The following is a 20,608-nucleotide window of genomic DNA, read 5'->3' on the forward strand; positions in this document are numbered from 1 at the left end:
GGATAGAAGCTGTTAAGGAGCCTTTTGGTCCTAGACTTGGCGCTCCGGTACCACTTGTCGTGCGGTAGCAGAGAGAACAGTCTATGACTTGGGTGACTGGAGTCTCTGACAATTTTATGGGCTTTCCTCTGACACCTATTATATAGGTCCTGGATTGCAGGAAGCTTGGCCCCAGTGATGTACTGGACCATCCGCACTACACTCTGTAGCGCCTTACGGTCAGATGCCGAGCATTTGCCATACCAGGCGGTGATGCAACCGGTCAAGATGCTCTCGGTGGTGCAGCTGTATAACTTTTTGAGAATATGGGGACCCATGCCAAATCTTTTCAGTCTCTACAGGGGGAAAAGGTTTTGTTGTGCCCTCTTCACGACTGTCTTGGTGTGTTTGGACATGATAGATCGTTGGTGTTGTGGACACCAAGGAACTTGAAACTCTCGACCCGCTCCACTACAGCCCCGTTGATGTTAATGGGGGCCTGTTCAGCCCGCCTTTTCCTGTAGTCCACGATCATGTCCCCAGTTGGTCAAATTTTTGTTTGTTTCCTATTCTTGTGGGGACTTCTGCTCCCCACAAGTATAGTTAAACACACACACACACACACACACACACACACACACACACACACACACACACACACACACACACACACACACACACACACACACACACACACACACACACACACACACACACGCCTGTAACAGATTTCCTGCAGGATTCCTGTAGGACTTTTTGTAAGGGTTGATTTATTCAGTGGGGGTCACGCCCTAATCTATAATCCTTATATAGGTATTACAAAAACACACACCCACACAAATGGCCAACACACACAAGCTTGGTTGCTCAATGACTGAGGGAGAGTCTTGGTCTGTACTCAGATGGACTTATTTTTGGACAAGATGGACTCAAATTGACACAAATTGGACTGATGGACCCAAATTGATTTCGTATTAGACTAAATTGATTCTTATTTACTAAAAACAGATCTTTGGTAACTCAATTTATTGGGGATAGAGGTAAACTTATTTTGAGTTCTCAAGCTTCTCACAACAGTTAGTGATAGTTTGTCGCAAGTAGGCCTATCAATATATTTTTTATATCACCTTTATTTTTTAACTGTTCAAACAGAGTGGTTAGAGTAGCCATGGTGATAGATTTCTGTCGTTTTGTTTTCACGCTGACTGACAGAATAAGGTGAGGTATTGGAGACGTATTAGTTTCTACACAACTCATTTTATGTGACCAAATGTCCTCTCAGCACTTCACTTCACTATCCATCTTTACCTGTTATACGTCCCAAATGGCAATCTATTCCGTATATAGTGCACTAGGTTTGACCAGGCCAGGGCTTTTCCATGGGGAATAGGGTGCCATAAACCCTGGTAATCATTTCCATTGACTGCCATTGAGTTCAGGCACCACCTAGTGGAATTCTGGTGCCACTGCAGTGTTTTAATGAAATAAATGACTATGGCCGAAATTACACCCCATTTGATTTTGCTTTTAACCCTTCCCTTATGTCCCGGTTCAATTTGAGTTAGAAATCACTAAAATACTATTTTACGTAATTTTTCCATCATGACCCTTCATCTACTTTCCTAACGTTGTGTCTCAAACGTGTAAAAAACGTAACAACAACAACAAAAATGTGATAATAGTGACATACATGATGTTCTGGTCTATATAACTTTTTAACAGGTTGTCCTAGAAACAAGCTGAGGCGGAGCAACACTGATCTTAAGTCAATTTGAAGTACATTTGATCTTTGACCTTGACCTTTGTGCTAGAGACAAGTGGTATTCTGTGCAATAAAGATCTATCCATGACAATCATAAAGTATCTAGGTATGATTTCCTTGTGATGTCCAGAGGCCGAGGGATAGTGATCTGAAGTTTGGCAAAACATTTGCAAAAAATGTCATAAATGTCATAATTCCATTGATTTACGACTTTGGTACAGTAATCAAACATTTGGCTCCCAATTTTGAACAGTTGGTCCATCAACTCATATGAAACATTCTCAGCTACTGGAGAAAAACTATTTGTAAAGTTAAAATCCTATTGATGATCTAGGTGACTTTTTATGTATTTATTTATGATTTAGATGACTTTTATTGTAATGGTGTAGGTTGAACCAAACATAAGGATTAAATACCTAATATTATGTACATCTGGTTTCTGTGTCTCAGACAGATGTGGAACCTTGCAGTGATGGGTGTGTGTGTGTGTGTGTGGTAAGATGGTTTAAAACCACTGTGTGTTTGGCCTGGCTAACACTCCTTCATAAAGTAAGAAGCATATCAATTTTACATTATTGCTGGGGACAGGACGTTCCCTCCAGAATGTAGGCCCTACCCTTATTGGATCAAACATAAATTGGGTCTATTTTTTTGTCTTTCTTTCTCCCTCCCTTTTCTCTCTAAAGAATTGACACAAGAATCTCGGTCGTCAATGGGATCTGAAGCTACAAGGATAAAATACAACTTTAATGACACTTTGACATGCAGCATATTGAGGCAAAGCTATAACAACAGGAAGAGAAGGCTACAGCCCATTTAACTGGCATCAATGTACAAATGTGTTCTTACACAGCAATGACATACTGCACTGACAACGAAGATAAGCTGTAGTTTAGAAATGACAATAAAGACAATACAATACAATACAATAGAAGAATGCTGTAACTGACTGCTGGTAAAGAGCACAGAAATCCAGACCCTTTTGAAATGACAATAAAGACAATAGAATAGAATATTATGCTGTAACTGATCGCTGGTATTTTTCCTCCTTGTCTACGGATGAAGAAGAAGAGAAAAACTTGAATAAATAAAATAAACAAACTAGCAAACAAACAGAAATAAAACAAACTTGTTTATATTTCCCTGTTTTCGTTCGGAGTTAAATAATAACACTTAGGAAGATAAGAGTCTCTGATTTAAATATTTTCAAAACTTGTTTCCGTATTTTTTTCTCCAGTTGGATTATTTCTAATGGGCCTGCAAGGTTCCCATTTGCTTCATGTGGCTTCAATCCCCCTTTTCCCCAGCTGTACATATTTCCTATCCTCCACCCATGCTCCACCCCATCCCTCTCTCCTCTCTTCCCCATGTCCAGTCCAGACAAACTCAGAAGTGGAGTCACCCCAGTACAGCCTCTGGCTTCGGCCTCCCTCCTTTTTTTTCTTCCTTCCTTTGCTCCCCGTCCTCTTCTCTCCATTCATCCCTCTCTTCATCTCTCCTCCTCAATCCTTTCGCCAGCGGTTCTTGGGTTTTGCCTCAGGAAGTGGGGGTGGAGGGGCTGGGGCGGCCTTGGCTGGGGGTGGACTGTCTTTCTTTCCCAGGCTAATCAGTAGGGCAGGGAGCTCCACAGTGATAGCTTTCTCTATCTTGTCAATCAGACAGCCTGACGACCAGGAACAGAGGGAGGACAGCTGCTTAAAGCCTGATGGAGGGTTGATGCCAAAGAAGTCCTGGTAGGCCTCTTTGTCTGGCAGGTCAAACTTGCTCACCTGTAGAAATGGAGAACACACAAGTTCTATACATGTTATACACACGTTATATACATGTTAGTTATACACACATTATAAACACACATACATTATAGACATGTTATATGCACATTACTCACACACATTTAATACACACATTATATACACATTGTACACATTACATACACATTATACACACACTTTGCACACCTTAAACACACGTTATATACATATTCCATACACACATTACACACACACACTCCATGACACCTACACCCACTCCCTACACACACTCTCTCACTTACATTGGTCTTGGCCAGGATGGACTTGAAGATGTAGAACTTGTCAGGGTCTGAGACGATGTCCCTGAACACCTCATCGGGGTCGCTGAACCAGCCCAGCTTCTCGTGGTATGTATGGAGGTAGCGATCTACCAGCAGGGCGTGGATCCTGACCCGGATGGCGTGCTGGCGGATGAAGGCTATCTTGTTCTCCAGCTGGTTCTCAATTACCTGAAGATAGAAGAACAAGGAGATTATTGTCAACAGCAGAGGTGAATAAAGATGGACTTATCACAAATTCCTCGTTTTGCTAAATTCGCCGAATTGTACATCGCTCTCCGTGACTCTTTTGTTTGCATGGTCATTAGCACAGTATACATGATTCCAATTTTAGCTTCAAGACGCCGGGACTTTGAATAACCCGAACCATAAACGCGCCGTAGTTTCAGAACAGAGTGGATAGTGCTAAACAATGATGTCACATCTGAATTCTGATATCTTTATGCACGTTCGCCATTGTCACAGATTTGAGGTGCTTTGCTCAAGTGCACAACGGCAGGAGATGGTAGCTTCTCGAGCAGCAAGGTCTCCTCCCGTATGAAAAGCCATGGGCTGGTGTGTGCGTGTAATGTGTTTGTTTGTGGATATTCTGTAATGTCTGTAGGTGGTTGAGCTTCACCTGGTTGAGGTCTTCGAGCAGTGAGATCTCCTCCCGTATGAAGAGCTCTCGGCTGGTGTCGGCTGCGTACTCTGTGGGCCAGAAGGAGCTGACGTAGACCCGGGGAGGCTCTGTGGCGTTGATGAGAGGAGCCATGGACCAAAACAGGGCGCCGTAGACACGCATCAGGTCCTGGGAGGACAGGCTGTCTGCCTTGTTCAGGATGATGCGGATCTGGGACTCTCGGCCCTAGAATGAATGAATTAATGGATGGATCAATGAATGATTGAAGAAAACAGAGTTTAGAAAAGGTTATTAAAGTGTTATTAAAGTGCTAGGCCAAAACTGACTGTATATTGGGCAATCTAAGGCACTTTGCTTTGCACCATAGACATATAATTACTAGAATGAGAAAGGAATGTACTCTTTTGTAATTTCAGTTGAGTTGACTGTTGATAAAGCAAAAATTGAATGCTGAACTTACTGCTTTTGCCTTCTGCTTTACTCCTATTGGTACACTCAATATGGCTGCCGGTCCACCCAACACTTTCGTTCTAGTAATTCTATTTCTATGCTTTACACTTCTTTACCTTCATCTGTTTGAACAACGTCGCCAGCTCCCCGCCCACATCCAACTTGGTGGGGTCAAACATCAGGAAGATGAGGTCAGCACGGTCAATGAACCACTGACACACCTCGCTATAGGGGTAGCCTGGAGGGGGGAAGGAGAGCGACCAATCAGAGGCTGTTTGACTCAAAGGTGTGGTAGTATACAGTGAGTTAAGTCTTTTCATCATTCCATTTTTGTGAATTTGTAGGTGTGTGTGTTGCATGCAGTGTGTTACCATTCTGTGTGCATGAGTGTGACTGTTAATGAATCTCTGTCTGTTCTCCCACCTCTCTCCTGCTGCTTGTGATTGTCACTTCACAGCATGTAACAAATATCTAAAGAGTGTATATGATCTAATACACATGGCTGTATATGAGAGGTTAGTGTGTGTGTTCTCCCACCTCTCTCCTGCTGCTTGCGGTTCTCAATAATCCCAGGCGTGTCCACCAGGGTGACTCTCTCCAGCAGTTTATGGGGCATCTCAATCCCCACCAGCCTCTCCAGGAACCCCTGGCCAAACTTCTCCAGAGGGGAGAAGGACCTGGAGCTGTCAGCTGCCATCACGATGCCCTCCACCGAGCGGAACTTGTCACCGTGCATCACCACTGTGTACTCAGATGTAGTGGGCTCAGCACCTGGGAGAGAGGGAGGGAGGAAGAGGGGGATAGGTGGGAGGGAGAGAGGAAGAGGGGGGAGATAAGGAGGAAGAGAGGGTGGATAGAATGTGTAAGAGAGAGATTAGTATGAGCAGCTATTCAAATAGTTAACTAAGAAAAGGAAGCGGTTGCATTGAGGCATGTTTGTATTCCTGAGAGAAGTCTATTGTGAAGGGTGCAATAGATGACAGATCAGCTGTAGATAGACAAGATGTTGACTAGAGTAAATGATAAAGTGGAAACCTTGCGGTGTAGACTGGTAAGGGGTGCCATGAGGGCTTTAGAAATACATTTGATTGATTGACTGATTGTCAGAGTAGAGAATTGGTCAGGAGTTGGTCTGGTGAAACTCCAGGCCCAAGCTATGCGACAGGTGCTCTTACCTGTGTAAAGTTGTTGTGGGGTACCGTGCACGCCCAGCAGGTAGTTGATCATGGATGATTTGCCTACAGACCAGGGTCCCAGAAACAGTACCATGGGCTTGGAGGTGATCTCTCCATCTAGAGGGAGGAGAGAGAGAGAGAGAGAGAGAGAGAGAGAGAGAGAGAGAGAGAAAGTGAGAGAGAAAGCGAGAGAGAAAGCGAGAGAGAGAGAAGGGGGGGTCACTTCTGTAGACTTTGTCAATGGTACACTTTGTCCCACAAGGGGGCGTTCATTGCATACATCATGGTACTATGGATGGAGCCCTCAAGCTCTAACAAGCCTGGGTTAAGTGAGGCCTGGTCGCCCACACAAAGCTGTATATATATGCTGAGGCATACAAAGTCACTTTCTGGAGAGCTCCTGGGTGCACTCGATTACTGGCAGGTGTATATGCAGTTAATTAGTTTATTTATGTTTCATTGATTTTCCAGTTTCTTCAGGCGAAGGCACCAGATAATTTAAACTAAGCTGGCACACAACTGTGTATAGTATTGCCCATTTGCCTGGGGAAACCCCATTGCTAATGACAATGTCTACAAGGACTGTTGGTAACTAGACTTATGCCTGTCTGTTTTTTCTGGGGAAATGTAGCATTTTGTTGTTCTTTGTGTAACAGGTTGGTAATGAACAGGCTAATAGCTAATTGCTAAAGGCTAATATGCTAATACTAATAAACAAATCTGAACAATGCTAACCAGGCTAAAGGCTAATACGCTAAGACAACAGATCAGTATAAAACAGATTGAAACAGAATGCTAATAGGTAATGGCTCAAGGCTAATGCTAAGTGGTTGGACAGGCTACCTGTGACCTCGTGAGCTCTGAGCTCGTTGTACTTGTAGGCCGTCTCCATGGGCTTGATGGCTGAGTGGTAGATGTGCTGCAGCTTCTTTATAGCAGCTGGAGAGGAGAGTGGGATGAGGAAAGAAAGAGGGGGCGAGAGGAGTAGAGGAGAGAGAAAGAGAAGAGAGATGGATGAGAGGATTGAGGGGGAGAGAGGAGAAGAGGACAGAGGGAGATAAAAGAGAAGAGAGGGATGAAGAGAGGATGATAGAGAGAGGTGGAGAGAGGCAGAAGTAGCAGATGAAGAGAGCAGATGTTGAAAAATATTTTTTTTAAAGGGTGGGAGAGAAGAGAGGAGACGATACATTTTGCATGGTCATGGAAGTCATTGTATTGTAATGGAAGGCACCATGAATGAACTAACCTGACTCATGGTCATGGTAGTCATGGTAATATAATGGAAGGCACACACACGCACACACACAGCCACGCACACACACACACCCACCCACGCACACACACACTCACACACACACACTACCATCCAGTCCACACCTTGAAACAATTTCCACAGTAATTTTAGCAGAAAAGCCCAGTAGATTTCTCAATCCCTCCTGTTCACATATAAAGACATGACCACATGACCAGAGTTTTTCCTGGTCAGCCCATGTGGTCCCCCAAAAAATCTGGATATTTTTCACAATTAATCTTTTCTAGATTCCTTGCGTCCTCTCTTCGCCTGCTTCTCAATACACAATGGAGAAGAAGGTCCAAGGTCCCTCCCCTTGGACCTTCTCCTCCAATACGAGTGAGGAGGTGGTGAGATCAAAATGGAAGGAATCGAGGAATGATGAATTGAGAAAAACTCAGGACCTTACTTGTAACTCTTGTTTGCTCCTTACCTGCGAACTCAGGCGAGGATTCGGCAGAAACCAATCGGAGCATCTCATTGATGTGGGAGCAGTCTCTGAGCTTTGTTGCCTCCTCAACCACTGCTGATTGGAGGAAAAGCCTGTCAGTCAACTCAACTATGGGGTCATCAGACCAAGGTCGAATCCAAACTTGACATATCCATATCCATGAGTCAGAAAGTTAAATTTCCCCTGCATTATCATGATGATGTACACTGAGTATACAAAACATTAGGAACAAATTCCTAATATTAAGTTGCACACCCCACCCCCCTTTTGCCCTCATCGAGCATGGACTCTACAAGGTGTCGAAAGCATTCCACAGGGATGCTGGCCCATGTTGGCACCAATGCTTCCCACGGTTTTGTCACGTTGGCTGGATGTCCTTCGGGTGGTGGACCATTCTTGATACACACAGGAAACTATTGAGTGTGAAAAACCCAGAAGCGTTGCAGTTCTTCACTCAAACCGGTGCGCCTGACACCTACTACCAAACCCCGTTCAAAGGCACTTGAATCTTTTGTCGTACCCATAAACCATCTGAGTGGCACACATACACAATCCATGTCTCAATTGTCTCAAGGCTTAAAAGTCCCCCTTTAACCTGTCTCCTCCTCTTCATCTACACTGATTTAAGTGGATTTAAAAAGTGACATAAATGAGGGATCATAGCTTTCACCTGGTCAGTTATGTCATGGAAAGAGCAGGTGTTCTTAATGTTTTGTATACTCAGTGTATGCTTGTAATACGCAGTACAGGGTGCATACATGCTTGTCTGTCATGTAGAATAGGGGGATCCTGTCAGCTCTATTCATTACATTTCTATCTGAACATTTCACCTTTGAGCTCCCCTGAACATGACACCAATTGACTTCCTGCCATAACAACAGAACACTGACTGACCACAGTATCTGTTGTGTGGCTCTGTAGCCATCCGTCCATGTTGTTATATCAGTGTCCATCTGCCCATCTATCTATCTCTTCCCTTCCTCCCTCTATGTCTGTCCTGTTTATTTCGGGCCCAGCTAGGGGTTATTCCTGATGCCACCTTTAGCCACACATATCAGGTTCTGGGGCATGGCACGGGCCAGGGAGAGGGGAATGGTGGAGGGAGGGAAAAAGGAGGGAGGGAAAGTGGTTAGAGAGAGAATGGAGGTTTAGAGATAATGTAAGAGCCAGACCAAATCCTATGTCTTTTATAGCTGGTGTCAACACTACGGCACCAAATGGCAGTCTCCTGATTACAGTAGCACTCGCTCATCATGGCTTTGAATACACTTGAGTTGACACTGTAAAGTTGACAGTTGGCTCCTAAGAGCCGACTGAAGTGTATTCAAAGCACTGTGAAGAAGAAAGGGGGGAGATATAACAGGATCCTGTAACCCCATCTCTATAGTATGTAACTTAAAAGTGCTCGCCAGAGGTACTTTTAGCATGAGCAATCACATTTAGTATAGAAAGAATAAATATCGACACATTGATATAAACAAACATGTTTGTTTCCAAATTGTTTGGACAATAACGTTTATCTCGTTCAAATGATCAATTCTGATAACGCAGTACTCAATACCTTTTGCTGGTGCTTCTGCCTTTGCTGGTGCATCCTCCACTGTCACATCCTCAACAGGCGCCTCCTCAACAACAGTCGCATCCTCCTTAACAACAACAACAGGTGCCTCCTCTTCCACCACCGCTTCCTCCTCAAAAACATGTACCTCCTCCAAAACAGCTGCCACCTCCTCCACCAGCTCCTCCTCCTTCACTGCCTCCACAACCACCTCACCTGCTTCTACAGGTTCAGGAGCGGCTTCCGCAGGTTCCGGAGTAGGTTCCGGAGCAGCTTCCTCTACAACAGGCTCTGGTTCTGGAGCCACCTCCTCGACCACCATCTCTGGCTCGGGTTCAACCACTTCAGGTTCCACCACAGGTTCTGGCTCAGATTCAACCAGCTTGGGTTCCACCACAGGTTCAGACACTAATACTACTTCTTCCTCTACTGCCTCCTCTACTGCCTCCTCCTCGGCAACCTCCTCAATCGTTACCTCCTCAAGAACAGGTTCCTCTACTGCAGGTTCTTCTATTGTTTCCTCTACTTCCTCTTCAACTACCTCCACTTCCTCCTCCATGGCCACAGCTTCCTCAACTGCTTCCTCTTCCTCTACAACCTCTTCTTCCTCAGCTTCATGTTCTGCCTCAACCTCCTCTACAACCTCTTCTTCAGACGAGGGAGCTTCCTCCACTACTTCTTCTTCAGACAAGGCAGCTTCCTCCAGTTCTTCCTCCTCAGACGAGGCAGCTTCCTCCAGTTCTTCCTCCTCAGACGAGGCAGCTTCCTCCACTCTCTCCTCTGATGCTTGGACCTCCTCTGAAGTCTCTGCAGACTCCAAAGATTCTTCCTCAGCTACCACCTCCTCAGATGCAGCCTCCTCCTCCTCGCTCGCCAACTTCTCCATGGGGACCTCCTCTGTGGAGGCTAGGGGCTCCTCTTCGGCCGGTGTAGCAAGACTTCGTGGGGGGTTACAGGACTGACACACGGAGCCTGGGGCCGGGGTGTCGTTGGAGGAGCTTTGGCCTCCATGGTCATCTGTGGAGTCACAGGAGAGGTCACAGGAGAGCGGCACGTGGAGATGCAGCTCATCGGGGCTGGAGGCCTCCACCACTAGGTCTGCAGAGAGACAGAGAGAGAGAGGTGAGTCTGTTAATGATAAAGATGTCAGTATAAAGAGAGTGAAGGGTTTAGGTCTGGTAATCACTGAACGGCCATGTTAGAAAAGACAACAGCGAGCAAGACATAGGGGGCGGCAGGTAGCCTAGTGGTTAGAGCGTTGGACCAGTAACCGAAAGGTTGCAAGATCGAATTCCTGGGCTGACAAGGTACAAATCTGTCATTCTGCCCCTGAACAAGGCAGTTAACCCACTAGGCCGTCATTGAAAATAAGAATGTGTTCTTAACTGACTAAAATAAAATAGTAGTAATACCAGATGATATAAAGTATTGAGTTTATCCACACATCATCATTTTGCATAAGGAATGGGATTATTCAGTTAAAAGTTTTGCACCGACTCCAATACTCAAATGACAGATTGGCAAAAATATACCCAAATGTTGACCCCAAGTGTTTGACATGCCACCAGAGTCCAGTGACTGTGGGACACATGTTTTGGTCATGCAATATTTGAGTGGCCTCTGGGACAACATTTTTGAGGCATTCTCACATATTTGTAATACAACTGTTAGCCTCAACACGGTCACTGACATTTTTGGGGTACTTCCCCTAGACCAGAATGCTACCACGCATCAGGCGAATGCAATAGCATTTGCCTGGCTGCTGGCTCGCCGCCCTGTTCTCTTCACTGGAAGTCTGCAAAGTCGCCCTCCTTTATGCAGCGGGGTAAGGAGGTGGTCATCTCTGCCTCTGGAGAAGGTTAGGTACACTGTCCATGGGGCCTGACAAAAGTTTGACTTAACCTGGTCCCCATTAAGACAATACCTGGAGAGCCTGTCTTTTACTTAGTGTAACTTGCATAGTTTGGTAAGCAGTCATATCTGTTCTAGTGGCCATTTGTGCTGATAAGACTTTTTATATAACTTTTTTTTCCATTGTTTTTGTTTCTATTACTGTTTGTTTCTGTTTTTCTTTCCCATTTAACTTACTTTTATAGATGCCTTGGTGGGTGGGTGGTTTGGAGGGAGGGAGTGGAGGAAGGGAGGGAGGGTGTGGAGGGAGGGGTGGATTGAGTAGAGGGAGGGAGGAAGTGGAGGGTGTGTAGGGTGGTGTGGAGGGAGGGAGGGAGGGAGGGAGGGAGGGAGGGAGGGAGGGAGGGAGGGAGGGAGGGAGGGAGGGAGGGAGGGAGGGAGGGAGGGAGGGAGGGGTTGTATTGTTTTTGTTGTTATATCTGAAAATCTATAAATAACATTTTTTTTTAATAAAGGGGAAAAAAAGAAAAGACAACAGCCTTTGTTATTGATCATGATTTGATTTCTATAACTTTCTAGAAGTTACAGTTCAATTAATAAAATTGGAGACCTCTAACACTCCTGTATTGATTTGACACACAAGAAACCGAATTAAAGGATTTATAATCATCATGATGATGTGGCAAGTTACAATTTGCTTTTTGAATGTCCAATATTTTGAAAACTTGATTGCTGAACTTCATCAACAGTGGAATAATGAAGAAAATACCCAAAAATAGCTTTGTAGTGGATTACTCCTTTAATCTTCTTGTAAAGCACAGACGCATTGGCTCCAAACATCTTACTGGATCAACTTACATGTACAGACATACAGACATTACGGATAAACCCAATTGCTCTCTTTATCCAAAATAGACCTTATTCATCACACTGGACACTTTCACAGCCGCTATTTATTTTCCTGCATCAACACCTGTCTGTCCAGAACAGACTTGGTGTGTGACTGTGTCCAGAACAGACTTGGTGTGTGACTGTGTGTCCAGAACAGACTTGGTGTGTGGCTGTGTGTCCAGAACAGACTTGGTGTGTGGCTGTGTGTCCAGAACAGACTTGGTGTGTGACTGTCCCAGAACAGACTTGGTGTGTGACTGTGTGTCCAGAACAGACTTGGTGTGTGGCTGTGTGTCCAGAACAGACTTGGTGTGTGGCTGTCTGTCCAGAACAGACTTGGTGTGTGACTGTGTGTCCAGAACAGACTTGGTGTGTGGCTGTCTGTCCAGAAGAGACTTGGTGTGTGACTGTGTCCAGAACAGACTTGCTGTGTGGCTGTGTGTCCAGAACAGACTTGGTGTGTGGCTGTGTGTCCAGAACAGACTTGGTGTGTGGCTGTGTGTCCAGAACAGACTTGGTGTGTGACTGTGTGTAAAGCCAAGAGCAGATTGAATACTCAACACCCTCTCAGATTGCTACACTCAGATTTCAGCTCCTTGAATGGAGATGCTTAGACCTGCTTAGACTATTTGAGCGGAGCAGACCTAGGTAAAGACAACTCTGGAGAGTCAGACTCCGGCAACAAACCCTGTGTCAGGAAGTCATATTATTACGTGTCAAAATGATGGGAACTCCGTTCCTAATCCTTCTCTCCCTATTGTACCCCTGTTTACATAGCATAACCTGGAGTAGTTTAGACTGCATGTTTGTAGATGGTGAAATCTGAGCTAGCGACAGTAATGTACATGTAGCCATGGATAGTAAGTATCCTCTGACACAGAATAACTAGGGGACCCGAGTTATTGCACATACACATGACAGTGTGTACTCACTAGGAATGTACTATTGGTGGGTTATAATGCTGACAATGACCAGAGGAGGTGATGAATGGGAATAGCTCATTCACACGCTCATTCACACACACACACACACACACACACACACACACACACACACACACACACACACACACACACACACACACACACACACACACACACACACACACACACACACACACACACACACACACACACACACACAGAGGAGGTGATGACCGACCGATCATGAGCAGTAAATTGTTTACTTGTGAATCAGAGCCGGAATAGGAAGCCCATAGAGAACACAGAGAGTCCCATTTGTGTACCATGGACGGTCATGGACGGTCACACGGGTGCTAAGCTTTCCGCCCTGTGACCCATTTGATCAATGTGCGTGTTGAGTCAGATGCAACTTATCTTGAGTCTGAGGATCTTAGGTCAAAGGGCTTGTGGCGCATTTTTCACATCCACATTTAACATTGACATTGGGCCGGTAGAAGACGCTAGCGTCATTATTCCTGTCTGCAAGTTGAGGATAGATCAAATCAATCATGTGCGTTGGTACGTGTATACGTTAGCATACACAGTCACAAACCCCTATGCCACCATAGGTTAGCCTATAGCTTAGCGATTAGTCGGTAGCTGCTAGCATTGGTCAACAAGATGTGCCACCTCTTCTCAGAAGAATAGAGAATCACAGCACAGCTGAGAATCACACCTAAACACCTGAGTCATCATCACCATACAACTACGTTAGCCTTTAGCTTAGCAATTAGCCGCTTGACGATAGCAATGGGAAATGAGACTGCATGTGCCATGTTAGCCATTTGCTAGCAATTAGCCTGTTGGCGCTAGCCGTGAGCAATGCAGCTCATCTCAGCCAACTCGTCAGCCATTGAAGGTGAGAATCACACTGCAGCTGTCCATGCCATGGATACAACCTGATCCATGCTGCTGCCTTGAAACATGAACCTGCAGACGTACACACAGAGGCCGTACACCACCATGCTGTACCCCACTACACATCCCACTACAGACCGTCCTAACAGGCCTGCTAAGACCTCACAGGTTGGTATTTAGCCAGTTGGGGACATGTGTGACGATGTATGTTCCTTTGTGGTCCTTTAGGTCCATGGCATCCCCACTTAACTGTTTAGGGAGTTTGTGTAACATGGAAGGAGGGTGCCTCTGTATGTTTTGCCATGGCAACTGTAAATAAAGATATTTTGGAGTTTTTTAACTTCAAGGCTGGGTCTTCTAAAGGCCACAAGTCTGTATTATCCCTGTGAGCTAAAGCCTAGGCATTAGCTAGGGGAGCTAACAAGAGTCTTCAGGTCCCAGGCATGGTTTTGTAACCTGACTGATATAGAGTCTTATAGACCTTTTAGCTGAAGAAATGACCCCTCCATTACAGTTGAGCTGAACTCATCTAGCTGCTGAAAGCGGACAGAGGATACAGTCCGTATTCTGAAGTTGTGTTTTTTCAGTCCTTCTACTCGTGTAACTATTCGCGGCATGTGTTAACCGCGGATGTCCAGGCTTTGCTCACGTGGCCTGTGACAGAGGCTAGGTATTCGTTACAAACCACCAGCACCACATCCTCAGCGTCAGTCAGATAGCATTACTTCAAAAACGGGGATGTAAAAAGCCACCGTCTGTGTACCAAATGGCACCCTATTCCCTACATATGTGCTCTGGTCAAAAGTAGTGCACTAAATAGGGAATAGGATGCTCCGTCCTACTCTGGCAAAGCCTGAAAGCACATGGATTTCCAGGGCTCTGATCACAGATCTCCCCGGACAAGGAGAGGGCATCACTGATCTCTCCGATCGGTAAGCAGTGTCCTATTCGGCAAGAGTGTAGCGCAAGTAACATTAAAAAGCATCTGCTAAGTTACACATTTATTTATGTATTTAGGCCCACTCCTACAGCATATTTGTCCTGCAGCACCAGTCTGCCACAGATAGGGGGTGATAATGGGTTATAAAAAGAACCCGAGAGGTGTTTCTCTCTCACCCCTGGCATTCAATGTAGCCTTTGGCTCGCTGACCCCCGGTCATAAACAGTCTCCCACCGACTTAAGTGTACCCTGGGTGTCCCTAATTAAATAAAACCAACAAGATGGGGTGCGTGTGTGTGTGAGAGAGAGAGAGAGAGAGCGAGAGAGAACGAGAGAGAGAATGAGAGAAAGAGAAAACGAGAAAGAGAGCGAGAGAATGAGAGAGAGAACGAGAGAAAGAACGAGAAAGTGTGTGAGAGAGAGAGAGAGAGAGAGAACAAGAAAGAGGGAGAGAGCATGTGTGGGTGGATGGGTAAAGGGTGTTTGTGTGTGTGTGTGTGTGTGTGTGTGTGTGTGTGTGTGTGTGTGTGTGTGTGTGTGTGTGTGTGTGTGTGTGTGTGTGTGAGAGGCAGGAACTTGGAAGGCAATGTGACTGGAAATACAGAGGAGCCAAATGAAGTGCTCACTGCCGCCCTCGTGGGTTGGATGGGATCCATAGACATAGTGCGACAGCGTCGTCAGTCGTTGCACAGTTACATGAACGTGTGTACAGACGGCAAGAATTTTAATGGTGTAACGTTGTCAGGTTACCAGCATGGTAACAGGGTCACTCAGGGTCACTCATTAACAAGTGACAGTTTGTTTGTTTATGTTGACTTAATATGTTTTTTTTAACTACTTTGCCCTTTTAAGGCCACTATAATCATTTAATGAAGATTCTGTGGTAAGAAATGGAGCTAAGCAACAGCAATAGTCGAGACAGTCATTACCATTACCAATAGTCGAGACAGTCATTACCATTACCAATAGTCGAGACAGTCATTACCATTACCAATAGTTGAGACAGTCATTACCATTACCAATAGTTGAGACAGTCATTACCATTACCAATAGTCGAGACAGTCATTACCAATAGTCGAGACAGTCATTACCATTACCAATAGTCGAGACAGTCATTACCAATAGTCGAGACAGTCATTACCATTATCGATAGTCGAGACAGTCATTACCATTACCGATCGTTGAGACAGTCATTACCATTACCAATGGTTGAGACAGTCATTACCATTACCAATAGTCGAGACAGTCATTACCAATAGTCGAGACAGTCATTACCATTACCAATAGTCGAGACAGTCATTACCATTACCAATAGTCGAGACAGCCGTTATCATTACCAATAGTCGAGACAGTCATTACCATTACCAATAGTCGAGACAGTCACTACCATTACCAATAGTTGAGACAGTCATTACCAATACCAATAGTCGAGACAGTCATTACCATTAGTCGAGACAGTCATTACCAATAGTCGAGACAGTCATTACCTTTACCAATAGTCGAGACAGTCATTACCATTACCAATAGTTGAGACAGTCATTACCATTACCAATAGTCGAGACAGTCATTACCATTACCAATAGTCGAGACAGTCATTACCATTACCAATAGTTGAGCCAGTCATTACCATTACCAATAGTCGAGACAGTCTTTACTTAAACCGAACAAATTTCAAACACAATGAGTAAGTTGTAGGAAATACAAAGATGTTGACTTATATCGAAATGTTGATCCCGTTTTCAGAAAAATAAAAATGTGTTTGTTGATACAGGCATTCCACAGGATCGTATTTGGTAGTTAGTAGCAGCCAAGTAGCTTATTGAATTAGCGTTAACATGGTTAGGGAGATGGAGGGATGGAAAGAGGGATGGAAAGAGGGACGGGGCTGCGGGAGAATGAAGAGACTCCATATGGGAATGATCGCTGGGGTTTTTCCCTAAGCTTAGATAAAGATCACTATAAAAGTTCAACAGCAGAGAGAGAGAGAGAGAGAGAGAGAGAGAGAGAGAGAGAGAGAGAGAGAGAGAGACAGACAGACAGACAGACAGACAGACAGACAGACAGACAGACAGACAGACAGACAGACAGACAGACAGACAGACAGACAGACAGACAGACAGACAGACAGACAGACAGACAGACAGACAGACAGACAGACAGACAGAGAGACAGACAGACAGACAGACAGACAGACAGACAGACAGACAGACAGAGAGAGGGGGGGGACTTGTTAAGATTGTTCTAGCAATCAAACAAATACAACACAAATAGGCTGTTGCATTGAAATGCTGTTATTACACAGTTATGTAACACCGGACAGTGAACCTGGTCCTGGTGGGTCACCAGACCCAAGGCCCTGCCCTGGCAGTGTGAGTACCCAGGCAGAATACATCAAAGTGGGGATAGAGTGGGACAGGTGCCTGGGTCCTACTGGTCTCAATCAGGGATATGAATAGATCTACAATGAGTCAGATAGAATGGAAGGCAGGGAGGGATTATTCCACTGCTCTATTCCGCAGGAGTGACGTTGTCCTTCCCTGACGATTGTCACTGATTGTCACCGGCCTTGACGACAGCCTTATTGCACATAGGCACAGCAACAGACAGGGTTTCCCAAACTGGGTCCTGGGGCCCCCCCTGGGTGCACGTTGTGGTTTCCCCCTAGCACTACACAGCTGATTCAAATCACCAACTCATCATCAAGCTTTGATTAATGGAATCAGCTGTGCAGTGCTAGGGTAAAAAAAAAAAACTTGCACCCAAGGTGGGCCCCTGGACTGAGTTTGGGAAAACCTGTTCTAGGGGGCTGTAGCTCTGTCACTATCATTATGGATTTCCATCGCGGCATCCATATAGGGACAGCCATTATCAGCATGTACTGTCCAACAGACAGGCTGCTACTGAACACTGCTACAGTCTGTCCTATAGCATCCACTTTGTACCAGCGTGTGTGTGTCCTGTTATAGCACTGGGGGCTTTCCCTACACGTGGACTACTGTCTAGCTACAGCTGCAGTTTATCTAGCTATGTAGACACAAATAGGTTTGCAGAACTACAGAGAAATGGCTTTTGCATTTAGATTATCAAATGCATGGACTACATTGTACATAGTCTTTGGGAAATCCCACGTAACCCTAATTGTAGACCTTGTGTGTGTGTGTGTGTGTGTGTGTGTGTGTGTGTGTGTGTGTGTGTGTGTGTGTGTGTGTGTGTGTGTGTGTGTGTGTGTGTGTGTGTGTGTGTGTGTGTGTGTGTGTGTGTGTGTGTGTGTGTGTGTGTGTGCCTGCGTACTGTGTATGTAGTAAGGGTGCAAACAGACCCACACTGGCAGTGGGTGTGCCTATAAGTCTCTGTGGTGTTTGTATGGTTACAGCAGCACACTCACTGAGGCTCCAGCCACCTGACTAACTACAGAGGCCTGGAAGGTACAGGGATTAAATGACAGCAAGGACAGGCAAGGGTAACCCCCCCCCACACTGGTGTCACTGCTCAGCAAGACTGACATTTACACCCACAGCCAACACACCCTTCTGATGTACTAGCATAGGTGTGGCACAGGAGGCTGCTGAGGGGAGGACGGCTCATAACGGAATGGCATCGAACACCTGGAATCCATGTGTTTGATGTATTTGATACCATTCCACTGATTCTGCTCCAGTCATTACCAGGAGATGTGTGTGACAGAAGTACTGGACACATACTGTATTATATATCAGCATTATATGCACAAGCAGCATTCAACTACTCACTTATCATTCATTCAGTCATTCATTCGTTCAGCGCACACTGACAGAAATGTCATCCTCTGTCTCTTCCTCGCTCTTCCTCCACCCCTAATGCATACATTACATACAGTGCCTTCGGAAAATGTTCAGACCCCTTGACTTTTCCCAAATTTTGTTAGGTTACAGCCTTGTTCTATAATAGATGAAATATATTTGTTTCTCATCAATCTACACACAATACCCCATAATGACAAAGCAAAAACAGGTTTTTAGACATTTTGCTAATTAGTTAAAATAAATACCGGAAATATCACATTTACATTAGTATTCAGACCTTTTACTCAGTACTTTGTTGAAGCACCTTTGACAGGTATGACGCTACAAGCTTGGCACACCTGTATTTGGGGAGTTTCTCCCATTCTCCTCTGCAGATCCCCTCAAGTTCTGTCAAGTTGGATGGAGAGCATCGCTGCACAGCCATTTTCAGATCTCTCCAGAGATGTTCGATCGGGTTCAAGTCCGGGCTCTGGCTGGGTCACTCAAGGACATTCAGAGACTTGTCCCGAAGCCACTCCTGCATTGTCTTGGCTGTGTGCTTAGGGTCGTTGTCCTGTTGGAAGGTGAACCTTCACCCCAGTCTGAGGTCCTGAGTGCTCTGGAGCAGGTTTTCATCAAGGATCTCTTTGTACTTTGCGCAATTCATCTTTGCCTCGATCCTGACTAGTCTCCAGGTCCCTGCCAACGACAAACATCCCCACAGCATGATGCTGCCCCCACCTCCATAGGGATGGTGCCAGGTTTCCTCCAGACGTGACTCTTGGCATTCAAGCCAAAGAGTTCAATCTTGGTTTCATCAGACCAGAGAATCTTGTTTCTCATAGTCTGAGAGTCTTTACGTGCCCTTTGGCAAACTCCAAGCGGGCTGTCATGTGCCTTTTACAGAGGAGTGGCTTCCGTCTGGCAACTCCACCATAAAGGCCTGATTGGTGGAGTGCTGCAAAGATGGTTGTCCTTCTGGAAGGTTCTCCCATCTCCACAGAGGAACTCTGGAGCTCTCTGTCAGAGTGACCATTGGGTTCTTGGTCACCTCCCTGACCAAGACCCTTCTCCCCCGATTGCACAGTTTGGCTGGGCGGCCAGCTCTAGGAAGAGTCTTGGTGGTTCCAAACTTCTTCCATTGAAGAAGTACTTTTCCCCAGATCTGTGCCTCGACACAATCCTGTCTCTGAGTTCTACGGACAATTCCGTTAACCTCATGGCTTGGTTTTTGCTCTGACATGCACTGTCAACGGTGGGACCTTATATAGACAGGTGTGTACCTTTCCAAATCATGTCCAATCAATTGAATTTACCACAGGTGGACTCCAATCAAGTTGTAGAAACATCTCAAGGATGATCAATAGAAACAGGATGCACCTGAGCTCAATTTCGAGTATCAAATCAAATGTTCTGAACACTTATGTAAATAAGGTTTCGCTGTTTTTTATTTGTAATACATTCACACAAAAAAAATGTTACCTGTTATCGCTTTGTCGTTATGGGGTATTGTTTGTAGATTGCTGAGGATTGAATTTTTTTTACTGTATTCCATTTTAGAATTAGGCTGTAACGTAACAAAATGGGGTGAAAGTCAAGGGGTCTGAATAGTTTCCGAACTGCGGTCTCTATGACACCGTGTCAGGACAAAGTTGTATCGCTACATCTCCATGACCATGTTCTCATGATCAGCCTTTCATACACTTTTATCACAAACCCTCGTATATGGTCTGCACTGCAGCCATTGCTATTTTCATTCATGCTAAGAATCTGACATTCATATGTCCCCCTCGCCCTCTTTCTGAGCAAAGGAACATGCCCATCTACAGTAATAAAAACTTGACGGACTAATTAGTTTTCTTCTTCTAATCTTAATGTATATAATCTTACCTGCAGCGACCAGGACAAGCAGGGAGAGCAAGCAGGACACAGAGACCTGTAGAGGCTTCATTTTGGCTGCCAGGGGCC

The 20,608-nt window shown here is 45.2% G+C and overlaps 1 protein-coding gene across 5 annotated transcripts; it reads right to left on the reverse strand.

Annotated features, from left to right (window-relative positions):
• Positions 1-2,467: 2,467 nt before the first annotated feature.
• Positions 2,468-20,608, reverse strand: LOC139567930 (sarcalumenin-like). 5 transcript variants are annotated; one of them, XM_071389547.1, is made up of 11 exons: positions 20,531-20,608; positions 9,540-10,475; positions 9,381-9,482; positions 7,802-7,894; positions 6,921-7,016; positions 6,078-6,194; positions 5,440-5,673; positions 5,019-5,140; positions 4,450-4,677; positions 3,795-4,001; positions 2,468-3,510 (listed from the first exon to the last, which is right to left on the reverse strand). In XM_071389547.1, exons 1-11 carry the CDS (start codon positions 20,589-20,591, stop codon positions 3,244-3,246), a joined length of 2,463 nt encoding a protein of 820 aa, XP_071245648.1. In that variant the 5' UTR covers positions 20,592-20,608; the 3' UTR covers positions 2,468-3,243. The 5 variants fall into 5 exon arrangements, with proteins under 5 accessions (XP_071245648.1, XP_071245650.1, XP_071245649.1 ...); XM_071389549.1 differs by lacking the exon at positions 9,381-9,482 and having other exon boundaries at positions 7,802-7,891; positions 9,594-10,475; XM_071389548.1 differs by lacking the exon at positions 9,381-9,482 and having other exon boundaries at positions 9,594-10,475.

Source organism: Salvelinus alpinus, chromosome 2, assembly GCF_045679555.1.
Source record: "Salvelinus alpinus chromosome 2, SLU_Salpinus.1, whole genome shotgun sequence".
Lineage (NCBI taxonomy): Eukaryota > Metazoa > Chordata > Actinopteri > Salmoniformes > Salmonidae > Salvelinus > Salvelinus alpinus.